General features: G+C 39.5%; 1 protein-coding gene across 1 annotated transcript in view; it reads left to right on the top strand.

The window, feature by feature from the left end:
- Positions 1–7749, top strand: part of LOC132535849 (zinc finger protein 277-like) — a 177033-nt gene extending 169284 nt beyond the window's left edge. Inside the window, exon 3 of the mRNA XM_060183276.1 lies at positions 7308–7749. Coding sequence (XP_060039259.1) covers positions 7308–7381 — 74 coding nt within the window. The 3' untranslated portion in view covers positions 7382–7749. The remainder of the gene's footprint in view (positions 1–7307) is intronic.
- Positions 7750–21202: the final 13453 nt, after the last annotated feature.

The raw sequence follows: 21202 nt of genomic DNA, 5'->3' as shown, positions 1-21202 counted from the left end.
GAGGGTTGTGTTGTTATATGGAAAACTGAGAAATGTTATGCATGTACAAACTATTGTATTTACTGTTGAATATAAAACATTAATTCCCCAATAAACAAAATTTTTAAATAAATAAAAGAAAATTAAAAAAAAAAACAGAAACCACAATTTCTTCCTAGGTTTCCACAAGGCAGTATAAGAAGTCCCTGAGAAACACCAATCAAACACCTATCTAACATCCATGTGATTCACAGGGATCTTGACTCACAGTAAAAGTGGTGTTACATTACTCTAGAGAAACTTTATTTATTTATTTATTTATTGGGGGATTAATGGTTTACAGTTGACAGTAAAATACAGTAGTTTGTACATGTGTAACATTTCTCAGTTTTCCACATAACAGTTCAACCCCACTAGGTCCTCCTCTGCCATCATGTTCCAGGATCTGAGCCCCCCTCCCACCCCAATCTTTTACTTTAGTGCAATACAGGAACTGCAGTTCAAGTTCTGCTTTGTGTTTTCCCTTCTGTTCTTGTTTTTAAACTTCTGTCTATGAGTGAAATCATCCCATATTCATCCTTTTCTTTCTGATTTATCTCACTTAACATGATCCCTTCAAACTCCATCCAAGATGAGGTAAAGAAGGTGAATTCACCATTTTTCAATAGTTGAGTAGCAACTTTTATTAATTTATCTTTACTTTTATCTGTGGTACTTGTTGGAAACAGATGGCAAGTAATCCCAATAAAAAATCTACCCTTCCCACACATGGGTCCACAGGCTTCCAGACAGCTTGCCTCCTACCAAGATGATGTTTGTTCTCTGGCATGACACACACAACGGAACACTGAGAACTACAAAGACAGATAAAATACAGGAAATGTCTGAGCATGTCTTAGACTTGAGGATATAATAGTTGAACTAAAAATACAACAGGGAGTCTCAAAGATACACTTTGAGACAAAAGGATACACTTTGAGCAAAAGGAACAAATTAGCATACAAAAATATAGCAAACAGAAAATTTAAAAATCACGATAACAGATACATGGGAGAGGACTCTCAATGTAGAATTATGGAAATGTAAGGTCGGGAGATTGACTGTCTCCCTGAAAACAATTGTTAAAACAAAACATCTCAGCAAATTACATCAGAGCAGAACCAGGATTTCTGTTAAAGAAAAATAAATATCACTGATGTTTCGTGATTGTGTATGTACAAGAGGGAACAAGAGGAGAAGAGAAAGACTGAAGCACATGCTGGACACTACATTGCTGGCAGGTGACATAACTGCAATCACTTCAAAGTCTGATGGTGGATTGAAGAAACTATGCAACACCATTCAGGAACTGTATGGATTAGGAAAAGAAGCTTCTAACTGCTTTTTAGAGCTGTGGAGACCACAGCACTTGAGCAAACACCAGGGAGCCCATAGGAAAATAAAGGAACTGAACAATGTACCCTTTTGGCAAAAGGAATACAGATCAAATGCTAAGATGTCTCAGCTGCCATAAAGATCCTAGAGAGTATTGTGAAACTATCTGAGGGTGGTAAATGACTTAAACCTCACAGCAAAGTTCCAGCTTTCAGGAAACAACCTGGGGATAGCTGAAAGAGATCTGGAATCCCTCTCTCCCTCAGTCTAAGGCTCTGTTGAAGAGACATCAGGGCACCAGGTGGTGGTGCACATGGTTAAGCACACACAGTAGTGTACAAGGACCTGGTTCAAGCCCCTGGTTCCCACCTGCAGAGGGAAAGCTTCATGAGTGGTGAAATAGAGCTTGCAGGTATCTCTCTGTCTCTCTTCCTCTCTATCCTCCCTACCCTCTCTAAATCTCTGTCTCTATCCAAGAATACATAAAAACAAAAAAATTTAAAGGGACATCAGGCACCATTAACACTAAGTCACTCTTCAAAAGTCCTTACGTCTCCTGCAGCTCACATGCAAAAGAGAACCAGTGTTACCTGCTGGCCAACGATGGATACTAAAATAGATGGATAAATCTGGGAAAATTCCATTATAGAAAATTAACACAGCACCCAGATAGATAATAATGCAGATCTAGATGATCTACCAGGGAAAGAATTTAGAAAATACATTGTTAGGAAACTTGAAGATACAAAAAGCTCTCAATTTAATATGGAGAAATGGAGTAAGAAAGAAGTGCAGGACTTCAAAGGTTCACACTACAAAAAATGAAAATAGCTACAGTGTATGAAGGACATTGTGAGCACACCACAATTTCAAATGGCAAGTCAGTGAAGTAGGGTTATTCATTTAGAAGAGAGAACATCATGAATAGAAGAAAAAAATGTCTACACTCTTTGACTTCAAAGTAGGAGAAAAAAGGTCTAGGAAAAATGAATGAAATCTTCAAGAGATTGAAGATTCCATTAGAAAGGCAAATATCAGAGTTATAATGGTTTCAGAGAGGAGCAAAGCAAGCAGAAACCATATTCAAAGAATAATAGAAAATTTTCAAATCTGGGATATGGTCAGGATGTAGATGTTCAGGAAGGAGACAACTTCCAAATTCTTAAACCTAAGTAGACCAAATTAAGAAACATAAAACTATCAAAAGTCAAGAACCAAAAAAAAAGGCAAGTTGTCAGGGAAAAGAAGAAAATGACTTTTTAAAAAAATTATCTTTATTTATTTGTTGGATAGAGACAGGTAGAAATCGAGAGGGAGGGGGTGATAGGGAGGGAGAGAGACACCCGCAGCCCTATTTCACCACTTGTGAAGCTTTCCCCCTGGAGGTGGGAACCAGGGGATCAAAACTGGTATCGCACTGTAACATGTGCACTCAACCAGGTGCGCCACCACCTGGCCCCAGGAAATGACTTATATAGGCAGCACAACCAGACTTGTATTAGACTTTTCGGTGGTAACTATGGCTACCAGGAGCATGCGCCCAGAGGGATAGAGAATGGGAAAGCTATCGGGGGAGGGGGTGGGATATGGAGATTGGGCGGTGGGAATTGTGTGGAGTTGTACCCCTCCTACCCTATGGTTTTGTTAATTAATCCTTTCTTAAAAAAAAAAATTAAAAAAAAAATAGGAAAGCTATCAGGGGAGGGGATGGGATACGGAGTTCTGGTGGTGGGAATTGTGTGGAGTTGTACCCCTCTTATCCTATGGTTTTGTCAATGTTTCCTTTTTATAAATAAATAAATAAATAAATAAATAAATAAATAAGCTAGAACAGTCCATTCTATGTCTCCAGAAAATATATATGAAAGAAACAGAAATAAAAGCTCCAAGTAGCAGACTAGAGCAAAGTGTTCCAAGTCAATGAGGTAGAAAAAAGGCAAGGAACAGATACTTTGCTTCCCAATAAGATGCAGGCAAAGAAGGTAATAAGAGACAGAGATCTACACCAGTTTCTGTGAGAGAGAGCATATATTCACACGTATCTATAAACTATTGCAAAATATATACCTGAAAGCAGAAGTACACTAGAGATTGCAGTGAGTATCCCCCTAACACTTCCTCTCCACTATTCCAACCTTTGGGTCCATGATTGCTCAACAATTTGTTTGGCTTTGTATGTTAACTCTCTTTTCAGTCACCAGGTTCCAGATGTCATCAGGATGTCGGCCAGGCTTCCCTGGACTGAAAACCCCACCAACGTGTCCTGGAGCTCCACTTCCCCAGAGACCCACCCTACCAGGGAAAGAGAGAGGCAGACTGGGAGTATGGACCGACCAGTCAATGCCCATGTTCAGCGGGGAAGCAATTACAAAAGCCAGACCTTCTACCTTCTGCAACCCACAATGACCCTGGGTCCATGCTCCCAGAGGGATGGAGAATGGGAAAGCTATCAGGGGAGGGGATGGGATATGGAGATTGGGTGGTGGGAATTGTGTGGAGTTGTATCCCTCCTACCCTATGGTTTTGTTAATTTATCCTTTCTTAAATAAAAAAAAGAGAGGCAGAGATTGATACTACATAATGGTTAAATGATCAATCCAGCAGAAAGATGTAGTTATCATCACTAGATATGCTCCCAACACAGGTACACTTAGATACATTAACTGACATCAAAGCAGATGTTAACCGCAACACAATAATAGTTGGAGATCTTAATACATCACTCACTGCAAGAGACAGGTCATTAGACAAAAAAAATCAACAAGGTGATAGTGGCCTTAAATAAAACCAGAGAGAAGATGAACCTAACAGATATATACAGAACATTCCACCTCAAAATAATTGAATACACATTCTTCTCAAGTGGGCATGAAATATTTTAGGACTGATTATATGTTAGAACACAAAGACAATCTTAGTAAATATGTGAATATTAAATGTTTTAAAAGTATGTTTTTTTGGACCATGATGCCAAAAATCAACCACAAAAAGGAAAAGAGAAATACACCTCTCCAAAGATGGAGGCTAAGTAGCATGCTTCTGAATAACATATGAATCACTGAAGAAAAAAATTCTGGAGAAGAAAAAAATGAAAGAATCAGCTACCAGATCCTATGGGCTGCAGCAAAAGTAGTAAAAGGGAGAAGTTCACGCCAGTTCAGACTCACATGAACAAACAAGAGAGACATTTAATGATAGATCTAAAAATAAACCAAGAGATACAACTAGACAAGAAGCAGTAAAGAGATGCAATGGCCAGCAGAAAGAGGAAAATAATAAAAATCAGAGCAGAAAAATGTTCAACAAATCAATGACATCAAAAAGCTAGCTCCGGGAGTTTGGCGGTAGCGCAGCTGGTTAAGTGCAGATGGCGCAAAGCGCAAGGACCAGCGTAAGAATCCCAGTTCAAGCCCCCGGCTTCCCACCTGCAGGGAAGTCGCTTCACAAGCGGTGAAGCGGGTCTGCAGGTGTCTATCTTTCTCTCCCCGTCTTTGTCTTCTCCTCCTCTCTCCACTTCTCTCTGTCCTATCCAACAACGACGACATCAATAACAACAACAATAATAACTACAACAATAAAACAACAAGGGCAACAAAAAGGAATACATATTTAACAAAAAGTTAGTTCCTCAAAAAGATAAACCCTTGACCAGACTCATGAAGATAAACGAAGGAAACCTATGACAAAGCAATCAGAAATAAGAGGTGAAATTACAACTGATGACAACAGAGATACAGAGGATTGCACAGGAACAGTATGAGCTATGTAAACTGATTATAAAACCTAGATGAGGGGGTCGGGCGGTGGCGCAGTGGGTTAAGCACATGTGGCACAAAGCGCAGGAACCAGTGTAAGGATCCCGGTTCGAGCCCCCGGCTCCCCACCTGCAGGGGAGTCGCTTCACAGGCGGTGAAGCAGGTCTGCAGGTGTCTATCTTTCTCTCCCCTTTTCTGTCTTCCCCTCCTCTCTCTATTTCTCTCTGTCCTATCCAACAACGAATTGCGTCAACAAGGGCAATAATAATAGCCACAAGAAGCTACAACAAGGGCAACAAAAGGGGGAAAAAATGGCCTCCAGGAGCGGTGGATTCATGGTGCAGGCACCGAGCCCAGCAATAACCCTGGAGGAGGAAAAAAAAAAAACCTAGATGAAATGGACACATTTTATAATCATATTACCTAACAAGCTAGACCCAAAAGGAGGTAGATAGCCTAAAGTGACCAACTGAAGAAGTGAACAAATGTTTTCTCCCATGAGAAAAAAATCCCAAACCCAGATGACTTTACTAACAAATTCTAAGACTTTCAGAGAAGAACACCCACTCTCCCTAAACTCTTCCCAAAATAATTGCAGTGAAGGAAACATTCTCAATTGCATTCTGTGAGGCTGATGTCAGTCTGATCCCCAAATCAGGAAAGGGTCTACCAAAATATATAGAATACATCCTGGTTTGATTTTTTTTACCAGCAGGTGGCACTGTGACTATAGTCCTGAGATTCTCCTCACTAGAAGTTGTGGTAGGAGAGGGGGAGGTCAAGGGTATCCGAAATGCAGCTGGTGAGTTGTGTGCTGCAAAGACCTAGACTCCTAAGAATACCCTTTTCTTCTTTGCTGCTGCATCACTTTACATAGCCACCAACAGTACATAAGGATTTCTTTTTTTCTTTCCATACCTTTAGCTTTGCTTTTAATTTTGGCCTTTGTGATTGAGGGTGTCTCTCGCAGATGTAAAGAAATATCTCATTGTCATTTTGACTTGCATTTTCATGATTAAAAAAATCACAGTAAATATTTTTATATGCCTGTATAATAGCTTTATAAATTTGTTTCTTGTTGTTTAGTTTTGTCATTTTTGAATTATCATTTGTTGTTGAATTTTGTGATATATCTTGGATTTGATTTTTGTCTAAAGTCATGGGCCCCTTGGAATATACCATTTCCGGTGGTGTAATTCCTAACAAAGTTCCAGAACCTAGACATAGACCAGGCCCAATGAGATAGAGCACATATACACATGTATTCATAAGTTAAGGAGAAATATATACCTTAAAGTAAAAGTATACAATAGTTTTCAGTGATTCAATAAGTGCAGCAAGCAAGTAGAAAGACCTAAAAAATCATATTTAATCAAATATGTTCTAGACCTAGATACCCTTCTCACCTACTTCCTATTTCACTTCCCTCAATCAATCTAAGGCTAACCTTGTCAGACAAAGTAAGGACTACAAAAGTTGGATAAGGGCAAGAGACCAGCATACTTTAATGATGGCTCTTTTGGTCACTACAAGGTCACTCCATTATCCAGGGCCCGAGTCATGGAATTCTGGGATTCCCAAATAGACATGATAGGTGTAGACCTCTAACAGATCCCTCTTCCACCGTCACTGGTCATTTCCATCAGGAACAGAATCATGGACCCTCTTGTGGACCTCTATAGGACCTTGCCCTCAATGTGGAACACCAATAGTAGGGACTGTCCCATTCTCCAAAGGGAAGCTGGGTCAAAGATAGGTCCTGAAATAATGAGTGTAACCTAGAATATTCCTAGCTATGACCGTGGAATGTGAGCTCAGACTTACAGGGATGCAGAGGTTACACAGGTTTCTGTGCTGAATATGGGCCCCAGATCAAATCGATGGTGCTTACAGTTAATGATACTTATATATTTTTCCCATATTTGGGAGCTACTCTCTTCCCTGACCCAGCTTTCTAGTCTTATTTCCAACTTTGACACTACCTACCGAGACCATACCATACTAGAGGGCTAAAGCCCACCTGAATGTTAGCTGTCAGGCTCAGGCAAAAATTAGTAAAGTCATGACCCCCTTGAGACATACCTAAAATAGTTCTACTAGCTTTTTCCAAAATGGAGATCCCAAATCTGCTATATTCTTACCTTTAGGTTACTGATTATTAAACAATTTGTTCTGCTTTATATCTTAATGCTTTTTCAGCCACCAAGTTGCAGATGCTACCACAACGGCAACCTGAACACTCTAGGCAGATGACCTCATCCATGTACCCTTGAACCCCACCTCTCCAGAGCCCTGCCCCACTCGGAAAAGATAGGAACAAGCTGGGAGTATGGATTAACCTGTCAACACCCATATTCAGTGTGGAAGCAATTAAAGAAGCCAGACCCTCCACCTTCTGTACCCCAAAATGATCCTGGGTCCATGCTTCCAGAGGGATAGGGAAGCTTTCAATGGGGGGGAGAGTGGTATATGGAGCTCTGGTGGTGTGAATTGTGTGGAATTGTACCCCTCTTAACCTAAGGTCTTGTCCATCATTATTAAATCAATAATAATAATAAATAAAGTACAAATGAAAGTCAGTGAGGAATTCATTACAGAAAATTTGTTCCTGTGGTCCAGGAGGTGGCACAATGGATAAAGCACTAGATTCTCAAGCATGAGATCCTAAATTCAATCCCCAGCAGCACATGTACCAGAGTGATGTCTGGTTCTTTCTCTCTCGCTCTCTCTCTCCTCCTACCTTTCTCACTAGTTAATAAATAAAGTCTTTTAAAAAAAGGAAATTTGTTTCTGATTATTAAATAATTTGTTCTGCTTTATATCTTAATGCTTTTTAGCCACCAAGTTGCAGATGCTACCGCAATGATAAGCTGAACTCCTTAGGCAGATGACCTCACCAATGTACCCTCAAACACCACTTCTCCAGAACCCTGCCCCAATAAGGAAACATAGGAACAGGCTGGAAGTATGGATAGACCTGCCAAAGCCCATGTCCATCAGAAAAGCAATTATAGAAGCCAGACCTTCCACCTTCTGCACCCCATAATGATCCTGGGTCCATACTCTCAGAAGGATAAAGAATAGAAAAGCTATGGGGGGGGATGGGATACGGAGTTTTGGTGGTGGTAATTGTGTGAAGTTGTACCTCTCTTATCCTACGGTTTTGTCAATGTTTTCTTTTTATAAATAAATTAAAATTTTAAAAATCATAAAAGAGAAAAAAGAATAGAAAAGCTTTCAATGGATGGGGTGGGATATGGAGCTCTGGTGCCATGCACTGTGTGGAATTGTACCCCTTTTATCCTATGGTCTTGTCGATCATTACTAAATCAATAATAATTGTTTTAAAGTACAAATAAAGATCAGTGAGGAATTGAATTCATTATAGAAAACCATTTAGACTTCTGGAAGACGTGGTTTATGGAGTAACCTCGACCTGATTTGCGCTCTCCCCTATACAACAACTGAACACAAGATCGATTGGACTCATAATCTACAGCTGAAAGAACTACAGCCTCAGCCTGAATTTAAGCAAGGACACAAAAATCAGATAGCTTTGGAGACCACGGGATAGCCTAAATCACCCCTCCCCCAACCACTGCCATGGATTATACAAACAAGAGAAACCTAGAGGTGACAACAGCACCACCTGCTGGCCAACAATGACCAACACCATACCTGCTTAAACAAAGAAACAAACAAAATATGCCACAACAAACAGAAGCAAAACAAACGAAATGCAAGAAATTCCAGATGCAGAAAGTCTATCAGAGACAGACTATATAAATCTTATTATGAGAACACTACAAGAATTTAAGCAAGAATTTAAAGAGCATTTGGAATTAAGATATGCAAAAGAAGAACTCAGAACAGAATTTGATAAGAAGCTACAAAGCTTGAAAGAAGAACTTCAAGCAGAGTTCACTAATCAGTTGGGAAGCATGAAAGAAAATTTTCAAACAGAACTGCAAGGACTCCTTTAGTGCAGTTCAAACTCAGGTAGAAGGTTTAGGAAGTAGACTCAAAAAAAAAAAAAAAACACTAGTATAGCCACAGGCCCTTTGGAATGTCATTAAACTATGCCTACTATCTATCTACAAAATGGAGAAACCACCCCCAACTCTTCATCTGCACTATTCCAGACTTTAGGTTCATGATTGGTCAACAATTTGTTTGGTTTTGTATGTTAACTCTCTTTTCAACCACCAGGTGCCTGATGCTAGCATGATGCCTACCAGACTTCCCTGGAAAGACAACCTCACCAATGTGTCCTGGAGCTCTGCTTCCCCAGAGCCCCACCCTACTAGGGAAAGAGAGAGGCAGGCTAGGAGTATGGATCGACCTGTCAACTCCCATGTTCAGCGGGGAAGCAATTACAGAAGCCAGACCTTCAACCATCTGCATCCCACAATCACTTTGGGTCCATACTCCCAGAGGATTAAAGAATAAGAAAGCTATCAGGGGAGGGGATGGGATACAGAGTTCTGGTGATGGGAGTTGTGTGGAGTTGTACCCCTCTTATCCTATTGGTTAGTCAATGGTTCCTTCTTATAGATAAAAAATTAAAAAGAAAATAAGAGAACCATACAAAAGATCAATGAAGACAAATGTTGGTTCTTTGAAAAATTAAACAAGATTGAGAAACCCCTATCCAGACTCACTAAAAAAAAGGGGGGAGAGAAGACTCAAATAAATAGAATTGTAAATGATAGAGGAGATATCACAACGGACACTACAGAAATCAAAAAATCATGTTAAACTATTATGAAGAACTATATACCACCAAGCCCGGAAATCTGGAAGAAATGGAAGAATTCCTAGAAACATATATCCCTCCAAAACTGAGGCAGAAAGTACTAAAGAACCTAAATGTACCAATAACAGACAAAGAAATTGAAACAGTTATTGAAAGTCTTTCCAACATCAAAAGTCCTAGACCAGATGGTTTTAAAAACAAATTCTACAAAACTTTCAGCAAACAGTTAATACCTATACTTTTAAAGCTCTTCCACAAGATCGAAGAAACAGAAACACTCCCTTCCACCTTCTATGAAGCCAACATCATCCTGATACAAAAAGCAGATAGGGACACAACAAAAAAGGGAAAACTACAGACCAATATCTCTGATGAACATAGATGCCAAAATATTAAATAAGATCCTGGCCAACAGGATACAGCAGTATATCAAAAAGATTGTTCATCACAACCAAATGGGATTTATCCCAGGAATGCAAGGCTGGTTCAACATACATAAATCAATCAATGTCATTCACCACATAAAAGCAAAACCAAAAACCACATGATTATCTCAATAGATGCAGAGAAAGCCTTTGACAAAACCCAACACCCATTCATGCTCAAAGCACTGCAAAAAAATGGGAATAGGTTGGAAATTCCTCAAGATAGTGGAGTCCATTTAGAGCAGAGCTACAGCCAAAATCATACTCAACAGACAGAAGTTGAAAACACTCCCTCTCAGATCAGGGACTAGACAGGGCTAGTCTATTTCACCATTACTCTTCAACATAGTATTGGAAGTTCTCTCCACAGCAATCAAGCAAGAGAAAGGAATCAAAGGAATACAGATTGGAAGGGAAGAAGTCAAGCTCTCACTATTTGCAGATGATATGATAGCATATACAGAAAAGCCTGAAGAATCCAGCAAAAAGATACTGGAAGTTATCAGACAGTATAGCAAGGTGTCAAGCTACAAAATCAATGTACAAAAATCAGTGGCATTTCTTTATGCAAACACTAAATCCAAAGAAGAGGATATCCAGAATTCACTCCCATTCACTCTTGCAGAAAAATCAATAAAACACCTAGGAATAAAGCTGAACAAAGAAGTGAAAGACTTGTATACTGAAAACTATGAGTCATTATTCAAGAAAATAGAAAATGATACCAAAAAATGGAAAGACATCCCATGCTCATGGATTGGAAGAATTAGTATCATAGAAATGTGGGTAGATAGCATAATGGTTATGCAAAGAGACTCTTGTGTCTAAAGCTCCAAAGTCCTAGGTTCAGTCCCCCACACCACCATAAGCCAGAGCTGAGGAGTGCTCTGGTTAAAAAAAAAAAGAAAGAAATGAATATTCTCCACAAAGCTATATACAAATTTAATGTGATACCATCAACGTTCCACCAAGCTTCTTTAAGAGGATAGAATAAAAATTAAAGTCATTTATCTAGAACCAGAAAACATCTAGAATTACCAAAACTATCTTGAGGAAAATAAACAGAAATGGAGTCATCACACTTGCAGATCTCAAACTATATTATAAGGCCATCATCATCAAAACAGCCTGATACTGGAATAAAAATATGTACACAGACCAGTGGAACAGAATTGAAAGCCCAGAACTAACCTCCCCTCACCAATGGACATCTAATCTTTGATTTGGGAGCCCAAAGTTTTAAATGCAGGAAGGAGGCACTCTTTAAAAAATGGTGCTGGGAAAACTGGGTTGAAGTGTACAGAAGAATGAAACTGAACTACTTAATCTCACCAGAAACAGAATTCAACTCCAAATGGATCTTGGACCTGGATGTTAGACCAGAAACTATCAAATACTTAGAGGAAAACATTGGTGGAACATTTTCCCACCTAAACCTCAAGGACATCTTTGATGAAACAAACCCAATTGCAAGGAAGACTAAAACAAAAACAAATCAGTGGGACTACATCAAATTGAAAAGCTTCTGCACAGCTAAAGAAACCATCACTCAAACAAAGAGACCCCTCACAGAATGGGAGAAGATCTTCACATGCCATACATCAGACAAGAGACTAATAACCAAAATATACAAAGAGCTCAGCAAAGTTAGCACCAAAAAAGCAAATGACCTCATCCAAAAATGGGCAGAGGATATGAACATAACATTCACTACAGAAGAGATCCAAAAGGCTATACATCAGACAAGAGACAAATAACCAAAATATACAAAGAGCTCACCAAACTTAGCAACAAAAAAGCAAATGACAGCATCCAAAAATAGGGAGAGGAGATCAACAGAATATTCACTACAGAAGAGATCCAAAAGGCTAACAAGCACATGAAAAATTGCTCCAGAACTGATTGTCAGAGAAATGTAAATAAAGACAACATTGAGATACCACCTCACCCCTGTGAGAATGGCATACATCAAAAAGTACAGCAGCTGGAGTAGGGCACCAAAGTAAAAACCCTGGGTTGAGGTTGAGGGTGGATGTTCAGCTTAAAGGGGGATGGGAGGATGGGACACAGTCTTTTAGTGGTGGGAATCATGTTTAATTAAAAAAAAAACAATAAAAAACATATTTTAAAAAAGGACAGCAACAACAAATGCTGAAGAGGCTGTGGGGACAGAGGAACCCTTCTGCATTGCTGGTAGGAATGTAAATTGGTCCAACCTCTGTGGAGAGCAGTCTGGAGAACTCTCACAAGGCTGGACATGGACCTTCCATATGACCCAGTAATTCCTCTCCTAAGGATATCCCCAAAGGGCTCTGTAACACCCAACCCAAAAGATAAGTGTACAACTATGTTCATAGCAGCACAGTTCGTAATAGCTGAAACTTGGAAGCAAACCAGGTGCCCAACAACAGATGATTGGCTGAGAAAGTGATGGTATATATATATATATATATATACACACACACACACACACAATGGAATACTACACGCTATTAAGAACAATGAACCCACCTTCTCTGACCCATCACGGATGGAGCTAGAAGGAAGTATGTCAAGTGAACTAAGTCAGAAAGACGAAGATGAGTATGGGATGATCTGACTCATCAACAGAAGTTGAGAAAGAAGAACAGAAAGGGAAACTCAAAGCAGAATTTGACTGAGTTTGGAGCAGGGCACCAAAGTAAAAATCTGTTGGTGGAGGGTGAGGGTGGATACTCAGCATCACTGCGGGTAGGGGGAGGATGGGATGGAATGGAACAGTCTTTTGGTGATGGGAATGGTGTTTATGTACACTCATATTAACTTGCAGTCATATAAATTACTATTTAATTAATTAGTATGAGATGAGGAAAATTGATTACATGTATCAAACATTTTTTACCCTTTATTGGAAAAAACTTTTTAATGCACAAACCATAGGCTGAGTCTTTGAAATGCTGAATCTTCTAAAAGCTTAGAACAGGGAGAACAGGAGCAACCGGTAGTGTTACTCTATAAGACACAGCTATATACAAATAATGTCAAAGGACATAAATTATGGTGATGTGTATGATACAGCAAATCCCAACAATGGAATTTTCAAAGATAATCCAATTGCCAAATATTGCGTTCTTAAACCCTAAGACAGCAGGAACCTCCCACTTCCTCTATAGAGCCTATATTTCCCCCAGTCCTGGAACCTCTAGGGTGGGGCTCACTTTCCTGCATGCCTCTCTCAATTCATACTGGATGGATTTGTGTGTATGTGCAATATAAAGAACTGAAACCCATAAACTTATTAAAAAGAAAGAAAGAAAAAGTAAAAAAAAGAAAAAAAAAAGAAAAAAGAAAAGAAAACCTGTAAAATAATGAAAGAGGTGAAATACAAAATCCTATGTTTTGTTATTGTTGTCATTGAGACATTACTGCTCCTAGCTGACTGTTTCAGATGGAGGGTGGGGGGTACATAGAGAACAAACCACTACAGCATCTAAACCTCCTTCAGTGCAGTGGGGTTGGGGGGGGGGGGGGGAGCCAGTCATGGACTTGGCAAAGGATCCATGGCAAAGTAAGAACACTAGGTGAACTTTTTCTGGGATACAGTAAAACAGTATAAGGAGGGAAGTTCATAGTAATAAAAGTCCACATTAACAAGAAGACCTTAGATAAACAAACATTATAACTGACGAAACTAGAAAAAGAACAACAAAAAAAGACATCCCAAAGGCAGCAGACAGAGTGAAATCATAAAAATCAGAGCAGAGGGAAGTGCAAGGACCAGAATAAGGATCCTGGTTTGAGCCCTGGCTCCCCACTGGCAGGGGGAGTCACTTCACAGGCAGTGAAGCAGGTCTGCAGCTGTCTCTATTTCTCTCCCCCCCATCTTCTCCTCCTTTCTCCATTTCTCTCTGTCCTACCAAATGCAACAAAAATCAGAGCAGAAACTAATGAAACTGAAACCAAAAAGACAACACAACAGAAAGATCAATAAAACCAAGAACTGGTTATGAAATAATAAAAAGAAATTATTGTGATGTAGCATAATGGTTACGCAAAAGACTCTCAAATGTGAGGCTCCAAGGTCCCAAGTTCAATACCTGGCATCACCTTAAGCCAGAGATGAGCAGTACTTGAAAGGAAGGAAGAAAGGAAAGAAGGGAGGAAGGAAGGAAGGAAGGAAGGAAGGAAGGAAGGAAGGAAGGAAGGAAGGAAGGAAGAAAGAAAGAAAGAAAGAAAGAAAGAAAGAAGGAAAGAAAGAAAGGGAAACTATTAAGTACTTAGAGGAAAACATTGGTGGAACACTTTCCCACCTAAACCTCAAGGACATCTTTGATGAAACAAACCCAATTGCAAGGAAGACTAAAGCAGAAACAGACCAATGGGACTACATCAAATTGAAAAGCTTCTGTACAGCCAAAGAAACTATCACACAAACAAAGAGACCCCACACAGTATGGGAGAAGATTTTCACATGACGTACATCAGACAAGAGATTAATCACCAAAATATACAAAGAGCTCAGCAAAGTTAGCACCAAAAAAGCAAATGACCCCATCCAAAAATGGGCACAGGATATGAACAAAACATTCACTTCAGAGGAGATCCAAAAGGCTAACAAACATATGAAAAACTGCTCCAAGTCACTGTTTGTCAGAGAAATGCAAAGAAAGACAACATTGAGATACCACCTCACTCTTGTGAGAATGGCATACATCAAAAAGGACAGCAGCAACAAATGCTGGAGAGGATGTGGGGACAGAGGAACCCTTCTGCGCTGCTGGTGGGAATGTAAATTGGTCCAGCCTCTCTGGAGAGCAGTCTGAAGAACTCTCACAAGGCTAGACATGGACCTTCCATATGACCCAGTAATTCTTCTTCTGGAGATATACCTCAAGGATTCCATAATGCCCAATCAAAAAGATATGTGTACACCTATGTTCATAGCAGCACAATTCGTAGTAGCTAAAACCTGGAAGCAACCCTGGTGCCCAACAACATATGAGTGGCTGAGAAAGCTGTGGTGTATATATACACAATGGAATACTATACAACTATTAAAAACAGTGAACCCACCTTCTCTGGCCCATCTTGGATGGAGCTAGAAGGAATTATGTTAAGTGAACTAAGTCAGAAAAATAAAGATGAGTATGGGATGATCCGACTCATCAACAGAAGTTGAGAAAGAAGAACAGCAAGGGAAACTAAAAGTAGGATCTGACTAAATTGAGAGTGGGGCACCAAAGTAAAAACCCTGTGGTGAGGGGGAGGGTGGACATTCGGCTTCCCGGGGCAGCAGGGAGGGCGGGGAAGGATGGGTGGGATGGGACACAGTCTTTTGGTGGTGGGAATGGTGTTTATGTACACTCCTAGTAAAGTGTAGTCATATAAATCACTATTTAATTAATATGAGAGGGGAAAAATTGATTGTATGTCTCAAACTTTTTAAAGCACAGACTGAGTCTTTTTAATACATAGGCTGAGTCTTTGATATGTTGACTCTCTCAAAAGCCTAGACCAGGTAGAACAGAAGGAACCGGTGGCACAGCTATATACAAGATGCTGGGTATTATACAGGAAACCCTAATAAAAGGACTTTTCAAAGTTAACCCAATTACCAAATAATGTGATGATAACAATAACTATCCATTGTCTTCTTGAACCCTAAGACAGCAGGAACCTCACATCTCCACTATAGAGCCTATAATTCCTCCAGTCCTGGAACCTTAGGATGGGGCGCACTTTCCTGCATGCTTCTCTCAATACATATCAAATAATATTGCATCCGCCGATCACAACCTAATCAATGCAATGAGTACCACCTCAGCATGCTTCAGCTCAGACTGTGTCCAGAGATTTCAGGTGTGGAACGACAACCCTTCAACTTCATTACTCGGGTTAGACCTTTCCTTTCATAGTATTCTCCAATTCCATTCCAGGTGGTTCACCTCCTAACAAAGTCCCAAAACCTAGATATAGACCAGGTCCCCTGAGATAGAGCATATGTTCACACATATCCATAAACTAGGGAAAATATATACCTGAAAGCAGAAGTACACAATAGTCTGCAGTGAGTACCCCCTAACACTTCATGTGCACTATTCCAGCCTTTAGGTCCAAAATGGTTCAACAATTTGTTTGGCTTTGTATGTTAACTCTCTTTTCAGCCACCAGGTTCCAGACTTCCCTGGACAGATGACCCCACCAATGTGTCCTGGAGCTCTGCCTCCCCAGAGCCCTACCCTACTAGGGAAAGAGAGAGGCAGACTGGGAGTATGGATCAACCAGTCAATGCCCATGTTCAGCGAGGAAGCAATTACAGAAGCCAGACCTTCCACCTTCTGCAACCCACAATGATGTTGGGTCCATACTCCCAGAGGGATAGAGAATGGGAGGGCTATCAGGGGAGGGGATGGGATATAGAGATCTGGTGGTGGGAATTGTGTGGAGTTATACCCCTCCTTTCCTATGGTTTTGCTAATGTCTCCTTCTTTAAATAAATAAATAAATTTAAAAAAAGGAAAAGAAAGAAAGAAAGAATAAGCAATAAACCACTAAGTGGGTTCAACTAGAAAAAGAACTATGTTAAAGAATCAGAAATGGAAAAAAAAAAGAATCAGAAATGAGAGAAACAACATTATATCTAATGATGCAGAAATGCAAAGATTTATAAAAGATTATGTTTCTCTTTTTTAATTTTTATGTTTCTATTGTCTATTGGATAGAGACAGCAAGAAATTGAGAAGGGAGCTGAGATCTAGAGGGAGAGAGACAGAGACACCTGCAGCCCTTCTTCACCAGTTGTGAAGCTTTTCCCTTGCAGGTGGGGACCAGGGGCTTGAACTTGCTTCCTTGCGCACTATAATGTGTGTGCTTAAGCAGGTGCACCACCCCTTGGCTACAATTATGAGTTTCTCTATGTGACTAAATTCAACAACTTAAGTGAAATGAATACATCCACAGAATCAACACAGCGCAAAATTAACCCAGGAGTAAGTAGATAATGTTAATAGATAAATCACTCGTACAGAAATCAAAGCTGAAATGAAATGAAAAGCCTCCCCAAGAATATTTCAGGTCTAGAGGGCTTTATCAATCATTTCGAACAGACTTTTGTAGAAGAACTAGCATTCATCCTACTCAAACTCTTCAAAAAAAAAAAAAAAAAAAGGAGGCTGCACTTCTAAACACATTATGTAAGGCAAATGTCACTGTAAGCCAGCCCAAAGCAGGAAAAAAACATTACAAAAAAATTAATTGTTCCCTGATTAACAATGCACAACAATCCTCAGCAAAATCTAAGCTAATAGAACACAGCAGCATATCAAGAGAATAATTCGTCATGATAAACTAAGAATTATCTCAAGGATGCAGGAACAGTTCAACACACGCGAGTTATGTATACCACACCACATCAACAAAAAGAAAGGTAAGTGCAGGGGAGTGACTTCACAGGTGAAGCAGGTCTGCAGATCTGCCTTTCTCTCCCTCTCTGTCTTCCCCTCGTCTCTCCATTTCTGTCTGTCCTATCCAGCAATTACGACGTCAATAACAACAATAATAATAACTACTACAACAATAAAGACAACAAGGGCAACAAAAGGGGAAAATAGATAAATAAATAAATTTTTTTACAAGGTAGAGTGACTTCTGGGGGCGTGGCCATGGAGTAATAGTTGAAAACTCACGCTCAGGAACAGTTAGATAAAGCAATGAAAAATAAACTGGAATGTTGCAACATTGCAACCTCAAGGTTTTAAGAAAATTACGGAGCTACAGATAGATGCCACATGGAGGTGGAGAGTGGGCAAACTCTACAAAGACAGTTTGATTCGAGAGCTGACACCAGGCAACTGGCGCCATTTTCAGTCACAGCTCACAGGCTCAACCTGAAAAGGCGGAGAAGAGCAGGTCTGAATAAAAAGATGTGTATGCCATTCAAATGGTGTAAGTGAGCTACCAGAGACCAGAATAAAGTCTGAAACAAGGCAGTAAAAACTCACTGTCTAAACCCACACAAGTAAAAACAAAAGATGATTCCCTTCTTCACCCCGCCCCAGGAGGACATACACAGCGCCACCTACTGGCTTTACAGCGACACTATATTTAAGCAGATTATGATAAAGCACAAAAGGATTTGAACATTGTCAGAGTAGAGTTCAGAAAAACTTATTATGAAGGAAATTCAAGACTCTAACCATAACATACAAACACATGTTCACAATCTTAAAAACAATTTCACCAGAGATCTACAGAATACACAAAGAAAACTTTAAATGAAAATCCACAAAATCAAGGAGATTCTTGAGGGAGTTAGGGCTTATATTAGATGACTTGCAAATAGAATGATTCACTTAGAAGACAGAATGGCAGGGCTAGAAGATAAAACCACCACATCCTCTGTGTGCAAGACTGTTGGAGAGGAAAGGCTCATGAAAAGTGAAGCAATTCTGGGTTAAATAGCAGACTCCATCAGAAAAAAATAATAACATAAGAATTATTAGAATAGGGCAGAGGGTAGATAACATAGTGGTTATGCAAAGATTCTCTCATGCCTGAGGCTCCAAAGTCCCAAATTCAATCCCCCACACCACCATAAACCAGAGCTGAGCAGTGCCCTAGTAATAATAATTAAAAAATTAGAATACCTGAAGATGAAGAGGAGAGGAGCAGAGATTATATTCAAAGAAGTCAGAGAGGAAATTTTTCCATAGCTGGGAAATTCTGATAATATAAACAGAAGAAGCCAAATGAATACCCAGGGCTTATAACTCAAAGCAGCCCAGACGATGACACCTCATAGTAAAACTATTCAAAAACAAAGACAAAGAAAAGCTAGTGCAACTTTAACGATGACTCTTTAGTCACTATCAGGCCACCCCATCAGCTGGGGGCTCTAGTCGAGGAGTCCTGAGGTTCCCAAACAGACATGATGGGCCTAGATCTCTAATAAATCCCTCTCTCCGTTGTTACTGGTCATCGCTATCAGGGACAACACAATAGACCCCTTAATGACCCTGGGTCGGTACTCCCAGAGGGATAAAGAATAGGAAAGCTATCAGGGGAAGGGATAGGATACGGAGTTCTGGTGGTGGGAATTGTGTGGAGTTGTACCCCTCTTATCCTATGGTTTTTGTCAGTGTTTCCTTTCTATAAATAATTTTTTTTTTAAATAGGCACTATCAGGGGAGGGAATGGGATATGGAGTTCCAGTGGTGGGAATTGTGTAGAGTTGTACCCCTGTTATCCTATGGTCTTGTCAGTGTTTCCATTTTATAAATAAAAACTAAAAAAAAAAAATGAAATGAAATGAATTGGAAACACAAACAGCAACTAAAGAAGCAAAGACATCAGAAAAATGAGGACAAAATGGACAAAGCAATATGAATAATGTAGATGAACTAAGGCCAAAAATCAAAACGCCAAATACTAAACCAGAAACTCTAAAATCCCAGTCTTCACCTCACCTTGGTAGGAATCTGAGGGAAAAGTTTTAGGTGGGATGAGTCAGGAAGAGAGGTAAAACTTAGGAGACAGAATCAGAAAAGGAGAACACAGGGTGAAACTTAGACTGGGGATGGGAAACTGCACCAAAGCAAAGAACTGTGGAAAGGGAGGGGGGGTTGGAGTCCTAGGTTGGGAATGAGTGTTTTGCAAACACTGATGATGTGGAGTTGGAAAATGGAGCCTATGTGTAGACAATTGTGCTGTAAACTATCAACCTCAAAATAAAATGAAAAAAAAGAATTAATAAAAAAGAATGATAAAAATCACAGTTATAGCAACAGAGGCTGAGAAAGTATTTGACATTATTCAAGACCGATTTGTGATTAAATCCTAAATAAGCTGGGAAAAGAAAGAACGTTTCTCAACATAATACAGGAAATATGTGACAAACCCATGGCTAACCTCATAGTTAACAGTGAAATATTGGAGACTTTTATCTTAATATCTGGGACTTACAGAATGGCCAGCCTCACCAGCAAAGTTCAACATAATCATGGTAGTCCTTGTCAGAGTTTTCAGACAAAAAAAAAAAGGATAATAAAGGAAGAAAAATAATAAGAGAAGAAATTAAGATATCACTATTAGAATATGACATGGTGATATTAATAGTAAACCACCCTAAAGACTTCACCAAAAAACTACTAGAAACAATGAGTTAATTACGTAAAAAGTTTCAGGATGCAAGGGGCCAGGTGGTGGCGCACCTGGTTAAGTGCACACATTGGCAGTGCACAAGGTCCCAGATTCAAGCCCCTGGTCCCTACCTGCAGGGTGAAAGCTTCACAAGTGGTGAAACAGGGCTGCAGGTGTCTTTCTGTCTCTTCCCTTTTCTATCTCACTCCTCCCCTCTCAATTTCTCTCTGCCTCTATCCAATAATATAATGAATGAAAATATTTTTTAAAAGTGTCAAGATGCAAAATAAATATACATAAACCTTTGTCATTCCTATACAAATACTATGAGAAATTAAGTACAGGTAATTGAAGGAAGCAATCCATTTTACAATTGCACCAAAAGATAAAATGCCTCAAGTAAATCTAGCAAAAGATGAGAAGACCTGTGTAATGATAACTTTAGAGCATGGCCCAAAAAATAAAGTAAGAAATAAATAACTGGAAGGATATATTTTGTTCATAGATCATAAAAATAATTATTGGGAATGGTGGAGGTAGATATCATAATGGTTATGCAAAGAGACTCTCATGCCTGAGGCTCCAAAGGCCCAGGTTCAATCCCCCACACCATCATAAACCAAAGCTGAGCAGTTCTCTGGTAAAAAAAAATCTAAACAAAAATTAAATATTATGGACATGACCATCTTATCTAAAGCACTTTATAGATTTAATGCAATCTCTATCATATTCTTCAAGAAAATCAAACAATATTACAATTTGTGTACAGTCACAGAAGTCCATGATCAATCAAAGCA

The sequence above is a fragment of the Erinaceus europaeus genome, chromosome X, assembly GCF_950295315.1.
Source record: "Erinaceus europaeus chromosome X, mEriEur2.1, whole genome shotgun sequence".
In the NCBI taxonomy this organism is placed as follows: Eukaryota; Metazoa; Chordata; class Mammalia; order Eulipotyphla; family Erinaceidae; genus Erinaceus; species Erinaceus europaeus.
This window is presented reverse-complemented; position numbering and strand designations above follow the sequence as displayed.